This window comes from Helianthus annuus, chromosome 9 (assembly GCF_002127325.2).
Source record: "Helianthus annuus cultivar XRQ/B chromosome 9, HanXRQr2.0-SUNRISE, whole genome shotgun sequence".
NCBI classification, from domain to species: domain Eukaryota; kingdom Viridiplantae; phylum Streptophyta; class Magnoliopsida; order Asterales; family Asteraceae; genus Helianthus; species Helianthus annuus.
In genome coordinates this window covers 31,570,956-31,580,436 of record NC_035441.2, presented here as the reverse complement: position 1 = coordinate 31,580,436, position 9,481 = coordinate 31,570,956, and the positions used below count along the sequence as shown (strand labels likewise).

The 9,481-nt window shown below is 34.2% G+C and overlaps 1 protein-coding gene across 2 annotated transcripts; it reads right to left on the bottom strand.

Annotated features, from left to right (window-relative positions):
- Positions 1 to 314: 314 nt before the first annotated feature.
- Positions 315 to 5,632, bottom strand: LOC110877390 (probable protein phosphatase 2C 27). 2 transcript variants are annotated; one of them, XM_035977325.1, is made up of 5 exons: positions 5,548 to 5,632; positions 5,231 to 5,385; positions 2,290 to 2,481; positions 1,967 to 2,178; positions 315 to 1,078 (listed from the first exon to the last, which is right to left on the bottom strand). In XM_035977325.1, the coding sequence occupies exons 2-5, from the start codon at positions 5,354 to 5,356 to the stop codon at positions 517 to 519; spliced, it is 1,092 nt and encodes a 363-aa protein (XP_035833218.1). In that variant the 5' UTR covers positions 5,357 to 5,385; positions 5,548 to 5,632; the 3' UTR covers positions 315 to 516. The 2 variants fall into 2 exon arrangements, with proteins under 2 accessions (XP_035833218.1, XP_021981218.1); XM_022125526.2 differs by having other exon boundaries at positions 5,231 to 5,596.
- Positions 5,633 to 9,481: the final 3,849 nt, after the last annotated feature.

Genomic DNA, 9,481 nt, shown 5'->3' with positions numbered 1-9,481 from the left:
TATATCTAAAAATTTTTATACGAAAACTACATACCTGATCGAAACATTCGGGGGGTCGGGCGCCCCACCGGCCCCTACAAAGCGCCACTGGTTTAAACTAACTGGACGCAACAACGAAAACAACACAACCAACCAAACACGATACAATCGCACTAAAACATTGTACAAGTATCCGTGTATATCGCTGTGAACACAGGCGTTTGTATATAAGGTCGTTTCAAAACCAATCATATAAGCTGGACCCTTCAAACAAGACCAAAATCATATAAAATAAACAAAAACCACAAATGAGGAAACCTCAACTTTAACATGCCTTACAAAATTATTAATAATTAAGATATATTATGATGCCAACTGATTAATCACCATTAAATGAAATGTACAAAGTGTTAACAGATACAAGTTACCCCCTTCTCAGTTTATTTCCTTCCCTCACATGAATGTATTTACAACTATAATTAAGTTTATCATCATCATCATCATCTCTTCAAAAAGATAATTAAAAAGATACATCTTTTACCCTTCAAGATGGAATTTAAGATTAAGCAACCCTTCAGCAGAAATGCTCCTCCTGACTCTCCCTCTCTGAACCACGACCGGCGGCGGCGGTTCCGCCTGAAAACACACAATAACCACCGTCAAATTATCAAGCGCGTGTCTCTTCATCGCTTCCTCCACCATCTCCTTGCAACACCGCTTCACATCATTATGATCCTGCAACCGCCGCCTCACAAAATCCACCGCGTTTTGGTTCATAAACACGTCCCAAATCCCGTCACTTCCAATGATCAAAAACTCGTCTTCTTTTGTTAGTGTCACAAGTTTGAGCTCCGGTTCAGCACTCAATGGACCGACTTGGTTGTCCGTTTCTTTGAGCCCTTGGATGTGCCAGTTACCTATGGCTCGAGTGACACCTAGTTGACCGTTTAGATAGCCGTCTTCTACGAACCCACCTAAGGATTCGATCCGGAGTCTTTCTTTGTCGCAACACGGTCTATGGTCTTTTGACATCTCAAAAGCTAGCCCGTTTCGAGACAGAACTGCTCGACAATCTCCAGCATTTGCGACGAGTAAAGACCTGTTTAAAATAAGTTAACATAAGCCTCATAAACAAAGTTCCAACTTTAAAACATAAATTGTATAGGTTCTTATGACTTTGTTTTATCCAAAAATAATAATTCCATAAAAAGATAAAAGGTTGGTCAAATTTCTATTTTATGTATAAAAAAACCCATCAAGCTTCCAAATCTTTATTAATAAAGACCATCAAACTTTTAGAAGTTTTAATGGAAGGTAATCCATACAGGTTACTAGGGTTGGCATTTTCCGACATGAAACATGTTTTGGGTTGCAATACCTAACCCGTTTAATAAATGGGTCGTGTTCAGGTTGACCAATCTAACTAGTCTAATTAAAGTATTAAATAGGTCGACCCACTAACTCGTTTAATCCATATTTTACAACTTGATTACCACCCGCCAACACATTTGACACATGTAGATTAATTCATTAAGCAGATGCAATTTTAAATTTGTTCAGGGTTGGGATTGATGTTTTTGACACGAACAGAAATGTGGGTTGTGTTGGGTTGAACAAGTCAACCCGCCAACCCGAAACCCATCAACCCAACATGATTGACACACCTACAAGTTACCATGTCATTATGATAGCATGGCAGAAATTAAGTTTGACCAAGTTGACTTCTAACGTTTCATTCAGAAAACCGATTTACTAGATTATCTTGAATAGAAATTTCTGAATGTATAAGCGTTTTGATTGGGGGACAAAGTTAGTTGCAAAAAGAAAAAACAGGTTTTTATGCAATTTTCTAACACAAAACTATTTAAATATCAATTTCCAACATTAAAAAGTATCTAAAATATTGATCTAGATTCACTAATTTGTTATCATTCAGATGTATTTAAGGGACAATATAACAAAAAGTAATATAAATTATTTAACTAACCTCCCAAAGATCATCGCAGTAAGTGCAGTTGTGCCAGAAGAAAGAGTAGACTCAAGAGCACACGACCGCGCAAATGCAGCATCCGTCTCCACAAACGACCTCGTGACTACTTTTTCAAGTTCCATTGGAAAATTAGCATCATCAACGATGATTCTTGGCAAATTATCACGAACAAATTTTGATGCACCCTTTCCTCCATGCCCATCAAACACCTATTTTTTCCCAAAAAGAACACATGTTATACTCTTAGAACATTTTAAATAGCAGGGGAGTAAATGTTCCCATTGTATTTAAATTATATTAAAATGAAGAAAGAAAGTTACCCCGTAAAATGAGACGGTTTCTTCGCCAATATATTTATTGTTGAAGGTTCTAGCGAGGTCTGGAATGCATATGTGAGTGTCCTCCATATAGGATCGATGACCAATATCAGACCACTCTCCGGAACGAAGCGTTGGTATGAAGTTGTTATATTTCTCTTCTGAAACAACGGTATCTTCACAAATGCTCTCCATCTGATGAATATGTATATAAGATTAATGGTATTACTCATCTATCATATGGTTTAAAATTGTTTAAACAGAATTTTTAGAATGTTATGAAGTTTATTGAGCGTGATTGATGAGGAAAAGAGTATGATAGGAGCTCATCCGAGAGTTAGCAGATTCATATATGGACCAATGGACAGATAAACGGGATAGGTCATAAGGAAGAACCTGTTTGGAGTTACGGGTCGTGTAAAATATAGACAAAAACGTGTAAGGGGTCGAATGTCGTCGCCATAGGCGATTTGCACAATTCTCGAAACCATATACCCATATTCCTTCCCATGCTGCCCTGATTTTCACTTTCAAGATTTTACGCTAATTTTCTTGATTTAATCGAATCCGTATTAATTTAATCAACATTCGTCCTCCGGGGCCCAATTTTCATTTTCAAGAGTTCCCTGATTTTCTTGCTTTTAATCGAGTCCCTTTTAGTTTTAAAAAACATTAGACCAAGCGTAATGGGCATTTTTTGCCCTCAATCCGGCCCAATCCCGCCCCAAAACGCCGGCAAGGCCGCCCCCCCTGGGCGTGTTATGGCGTTTTCTTTCAAAAAAATTAGGGCAGCGTGTTTTTAATCACGCCGGAGAAGAAGGGCTTTGGCCAATGAGTGTGCTCCTGTTCTTTGTTTGGCCAATAACAATTTTTCATGTTTTTTTTATTTAAATTCTATTTACACCCCTTTTAACATAATGCCCCACATCCCCACTACACCCATTTTAGAAAACGCCCCATAATGCCCCATTGCTGACTGGGCTGTCACATGGCGCAAAACGCCCAAGGGTAGGGTGTTAACCACTACACATGGTCTTAGATGGTTGATTTTATTAGTTCAATTCTTTATTTAGCTGATTAAATTGATTTTATTTTCTATCATTGATATCACAATATATTTTTCTCTCAAAAAAGAAGAAATGAGAAATCAAGATAAACTACAAGAAACTAAAAATAGTGTTTATGCACTTCAAGAATTTGCCTACATCTACAGTCTTTCCTAGTGTTCTAATTATTTCATTTCCTAAGTGGTACAATCATCAAAGCACCCAACTTATTTCAATCTAATCCTAAAATCCCAAATGAAACTAAACATAGACTTAACAGATTTCCTAATTTGTAATTCTTTTTCCAAATTAACCCAATCTTATCAAAAACATCCATTGGAATTCTTGACCAAATTCTGTCCAAAAAGGGAAACTTTTCTAAAAATTTCCTCCAATCAAATCAACTTACTATTTTTATAACAATTCACAACCAAGATTCAAACTTTAAATCAAACCCACATGAACCCAGATCAAGCTTCACTTTGCTATAGAAAAAACACAAACAAACAACCTAGTTTCAAGTTTAAAGATCAAAAAGATTCAAATAATTCCAAAATTATGCAAAACCCATCTCAAATAACCAACCAAGTGCAAATTAAGAATAAACCAAACCCTAAAATTCCAAATTGAACCAACACATAGACTAACAAATTTCATGGGAATTTGTAATTTTTTTTCCAAATTTGCCCAAATTATACCCAAAACATCCACTGCAAATTTTCACATCATCTGGTCCAAAAAAGGATTTTTTTTTTTTTTTTTAATTCTTCCAATCAAATCAACTTACTTTATCTACAATAATTCACAATCAAGATTCAAACTTCAATTTTATCAAGAATAAACATAAACAACAACCTTGTTTAAAGATAAGCACAACCTATCCCCAAATCAGAACAACACTAATTTATATTCATATAATAAAGATTCATTCATAAAAAATCAAAATTGAACAAAACCCATCTCATATAATCAATTATATGCAAATCAAGAACAAACCCATAACAAAAAAACCAAAAATAAATTTTATGCACTTCAACAACTTGCCTACATCTACAGTCTTTCCTAGGGTTCTAATAATTTCATTTCTTAGTGGCACAATCATTAAAGCACCAAACTTATTTCAATCCTAAAATCCCAAATTGAACTAAACATAGACCAACAAATTTCATGGGAATCTTGACCTAATTTTGTCCAAAAAGGGATTTTATTTTCTAGAATTTTCTTCCATTAAATCAACTAATTCTTTCTATATTAATTCTCGATCAAGAATCAAACTTTATATCAAACCCAGATCAAGCTATCATTTTCTCAAAAGAAAAAAACAAACAAACAAAAATCTAGTTTAATAATATCAGCACAGCCTATCCTCCAATCAGAACAACAGCAACTTATATTCATATAATAAAGATTCATAAAAAATCCAAAATTGAACAAAACCCAGCTCAAATAACCAATTATATGCAAAATCAAGAACAAACCAATAACAAAAATCTCAGCTTTTTAACAAATATTCACTTACCAGACAAGAATTAGATACAGTGATCTGTTTAGGACCAAATTGATATCCAACTTATATTATATCAAAAAGATTCATAAAAATCAAAAATTAAACAAAACCCACCTCAAATATTCAAAAAGAAAAAAAAAAAACCATGAAAGAAATTAAAGTAATTTCCTCAAACCCATCACAAAAATCTCAACTTTATAACAAATATTCACTTAGTTCAAAGATCAGCACAACCTATCCTCAAATCAGAGCAACACTAACTTACATTCACATAAAAAAGATTCATAAAAACCCAAAATTAAACAAAACCCAGCTCAAATAACAAACTATATGCAAAATCAAGAACAAACCCATAATAAAAATCAAAACTTTATAACAAAGATTCACTCACCGGAAAAGAATTAGAAACAGTGATCTGCTGAGGACCAAACTGAGAAGTATTAATATTCTGATCTGCTGCTACAAGACCCAAGTCATCTATCTCTTCACAACCACTTTCCAAGTCTTGTACACACATGTTTCTCTATTCTCTCTCACACACAAACACTGAAACACACACACAGAAACAATGGAATCAGAAAAGGGCAAAATGATTGGTGAATATTGGGAAAATGAATCAAAACTTTGTTATGAGAGATGGGTTTAATGAAATATGAATTAATAATTTGTTGAAAAGGAGAAGATTCGAAGGATATTTTTGGATTATACTTTGTTGTTATAAGATATATATGAAGGAGGTGTAGATATATGGCGGTGTGTATAGTTGGAATTTTTATTGTTGTATAGTTTGATTATTATTTTGTTTCTTTTTCGATGACGTATGGTTTTTTTTTTTTTTTTTTTTTTTTTTTTTTTTTTGCGTGTCTGCTATGAAGGATTGTGTAATGTTCCAGATTATTCTTGGAAATGATCTTTGAAAATACGAGGAGAATGGGTTCTTTTTTAATAAGTAGTGTGATAAGCAGCAAGATTTATCGCGTTATGTGACGGGGTTTCGGTCGGTATCTATTTTGGTTTAGTATAACAACCGAAAGAAATATACTTAAAATATGAATCAATTTGAATTTATACCGACTCGTATATAAATATAAACACGTAAGTCTTTTGAAGGTTAAAGAATTTTGAGTGTCAATACTAAAAGTTGAGGGGTAAAAGTATAAAAGAACAAAAAGACAAAAGCACAAAAGACAAAAAAAAAACGAAAACACTGTAGACAATCTTTTCTAATTGTATTATAGTTAATTAATGTGAATAATAATAAAAGCATAATGTCACGGAGTGATTGCGGCACTTAGAATACTTTAAGTTAAGTCTTTTGGTTGGGTTTCGTCATGTATAGTAGCAGAAGTCTTTGTTTGTGAGAATCACAAGTATGATTTTGTAGTACAATACTACAACAAAGATGGGTTTTGTATTACTTGAACAATGTTACAAGTATAGAGTGTTTAGAGGGAGTTGGATTATGAGTAGGTTAGTGTGGTAATGTGGGTTGTTTACAAATTAGGCCACTCATGCCTATTTATACTAATCCCTCATGTCTAGATGGTTCCTAATCTTAAATGGTTCATTACGTAATATCTAGTGGCTAATTTTTAGAGGGTTCCATGTAAATATCCAGCTTTTATGGTGATTAAGGGGTGATCTAAAGAGTTCTTTGGGAGCCCATATGACCAGCCTTTTCTAAATGTTTCCTTGGTAATATCTTGGTTTTCTCATGATCCTTCAAAGCTATTCTAGAGCCTTCTTGGCTAGAGCTTTTAGGGCTAAATTTCCAGCCTATTCTAGAGTATTCTGTACCCTTGCAAGCGTTTTTTATGGACCCGAACGTTGTAGTATTTTCGGAGACTTCCAGCGGCACTTGATGTTTCTTGAACGACCCGGAAAGTTTCGGAAACAAGGTCTAATGACGAATTTTAGGAGTAGACTATTGGTTATATAGGAGGACAGGTTTGTGGTGGGTATTTGTTATGCGAGTCACATACTTGATTTGTCTTATTCCTATCGCATAACACGATTATTCATTACCTGTTGGGATTCAAGCATAGTGATTAATTTGTTAAAGTTTATTACTTGAGATTCCCAAAAGCATTTTTCACTATTTGAATGTGATTATCATTTGAAACCTCCATATTTTCAATGTGTTTTTCTTATTGAAATAACAAGATATCAACCAGATTGGTCTTTTCGATCCCAATATGGTTTTAACACGTGATAATATATGCAGTGACTTATAGTTCTAAATAGTAGGGATTGCTTAAATCATACCAACATGTCTTGTTATCCTACCTGGTAGGTATTCTTCAAGAATCTTTCAAAAGTTAAATGTTAGGACTATATCTTCAGCTTGCGCACACAACCTTTCGTATTAGAAAGTTCGTTAAGAACATGATCGGGGTATAGTGTTGAGACAAACACACAAAACTTATAATAAAAACATACTTGTTTAAAGATATAGTACTATTATCATTACCTAATATGCTTGTAAACCAACAAGTTAAGAACGATATAAATGTAAAAACGGGATGTCACTCGATTAACTTGGTCTTTGCAAGTCTCTTCATCATATGGTGCTAAGACCACACGGTGCGGGCGTGGAGGAGCGACGTTTATGCCCTTCCATGCCGCACACACCACACCGTCCCCCCGCGTTGTCAACGGTGTTGTTTCAAGCTCTTGGAGAATCCCACCAGCGTTGTGTTTATTGGACGTTGACATGGCGTGCATTAGTTGGATGTGGCAGGTAGTCGTTGGACCCCAACGACATAATTTAAAAAAAAAAGAATTTTTATTTTAACAAATCAATCACCCCACCTATATAAAAAGCTCACCATTTTCACCTCACTCTCTTCTACCCAACATTCATTTTTATAAAATCTCTCAACTTATTTATAAAAAAAAAAATAATGCATCCACACAACCGCAACTTTGCTCCGAACAACCCATATAGTTTCGGTGAACTGCCGAACACCGTTTCACCGCCTCAAGGGACTCAAACGAACCAACCACGTTTTAACGATGCGAACATATTAGCGTACAATCATCTTCTTGCCAAGCTACCTTTTTTATGTTTCCACAACAACCGCTCACTCCTCTATCACAAACTCCACCTACACCCGAATTCGTACCGGAAACTCAACCTACACCACCCGAAACCTCTATGCGAAGAAAACGAAACCATAAAAAGAAAACCGAGTCTGAAAAGGAAAACGCAAAAGAGGATCGTCGTCGACATCCGTGGACAAACGAAGAAGAGCTGGTGTGGACAAAAGCTTGCCTTTCGATTTCGGAGAATTCGGTTATAAGTATATTTTTATTTTTTTTAATTGTAAAAAATGTATATTTTTATTTTTTATTGTAAAAATGTATATTTCTGAAATGTATATTTTTTATATGTATCAACTAACATGTAACACCCCGAAAACGGGTTTGGTAATCAAACCACGTTGATACTAAAAAGACGGGTAAAGTACCGTTAGTGGTAAAATTAACCCGGTGAATATTAGGATTTAAATAAATAAGCCTAATATTAAATAAAGGTGGATGAATGCTTTTGAGAAAATAAAGTTTACAAGAGGCCCGAGTTAACGGGCCTTAAAATAAAACAAGTTATAACATCCCCAAACCCATTAAGTTAACTAGGAATGTTTAACCTAGTTAATAAAAGAAATATTGTTAGATGAGTGGGTTGTGGCCTACTTAATAACTAACCAAACATGAGGGACCAAAGTGAGATAACTTGAAAGTTAAATAAATAAAGTGTAAACAAAACAAAACACACATAAAGTGTGTGTTCTGTGGAACGATCAGGAAGAGCTCAGCCAAAACCCTAATTCAACCAAAATCATCAAATTGAAGGGCTAATTGAAGCTCAAATTCATGGTTGAACATGAATTAACGATCACCAAAGATAGGGGATCATAAGGTATGTAGAATTTTGATGATTTTTGAAGTTGTGAAATTTGATGAACATCATAATCTGAGAATTATGTATGAATCATAGAAGTTATGGCTGAATTGTGATGTATACTTGCATAGGAACAAAACCCTAAGTGAAAATTATACATATATTGCCATGATTTGAATGTTTAGATGAATTACCACACAAGGATAAGTGGGTTTTAATAATATGATGAAGTTGATGATATACATGTGTTTAGAATCATCATACATGATAGTAATAAGAAGATACTTGAACAATTTATGTGTTTGAGTACATGATCATACTTGTCATGAAATGGGTTTTTGTGTGATATGATGAAAATGATGATATATTCATGATTAATGATGTTTGAAATCATCATATGTTTATGAGTGTTTAAAGTATTAGGCTAAGTTTGATGATCGGATAAATTCCACAAATATAATGCAATGGATTGTTTAATAGCGATAAAACAATCCCAAATCCTTGTATGATATTAATAGTTTAGCATACAATGGATTGTTTCCACAATTCAATGATTTACGGTTACGTGAACTTGATTGAATAAGTAGTTAAAACGGTAGCATAAGAATAATGCCTACCGAATAATTGACAAAGTGCTCAAATGAGTTGTTGAGCTACATAGTGTAATTACTTACGCTAATAGGCAGTTTGACTTTTAAAAAGTCAAACTGACCAAAATGAGATCAAATGGTAATTTTG

Excerpts from the sequence above, each read along its gene's own strand:
- LOC110877390 (XM_035977325.1), bottom strand. The coding sequence starts at position 5,356 with ATGTGTGTACAAGACTTGGAAAGTGGTTGTGAAGAGATAGATGACTTG. Across the intron at positions 2,179-2,289 it reads AAACCGTCTCATTTTACGGG|GTGTTTGATGGGCATGGAGG; the intron begins GTAACTTTCTTT and ends GGGAAAAAATAG. Across the intron at positions 1,079-1,966 it reads ACTGCGATGATCTTTGGGAG|GTCTTTACTCGTCGCAAATG; the intron begins GTTAGTTAAATA and ends TATTTTAAACAG.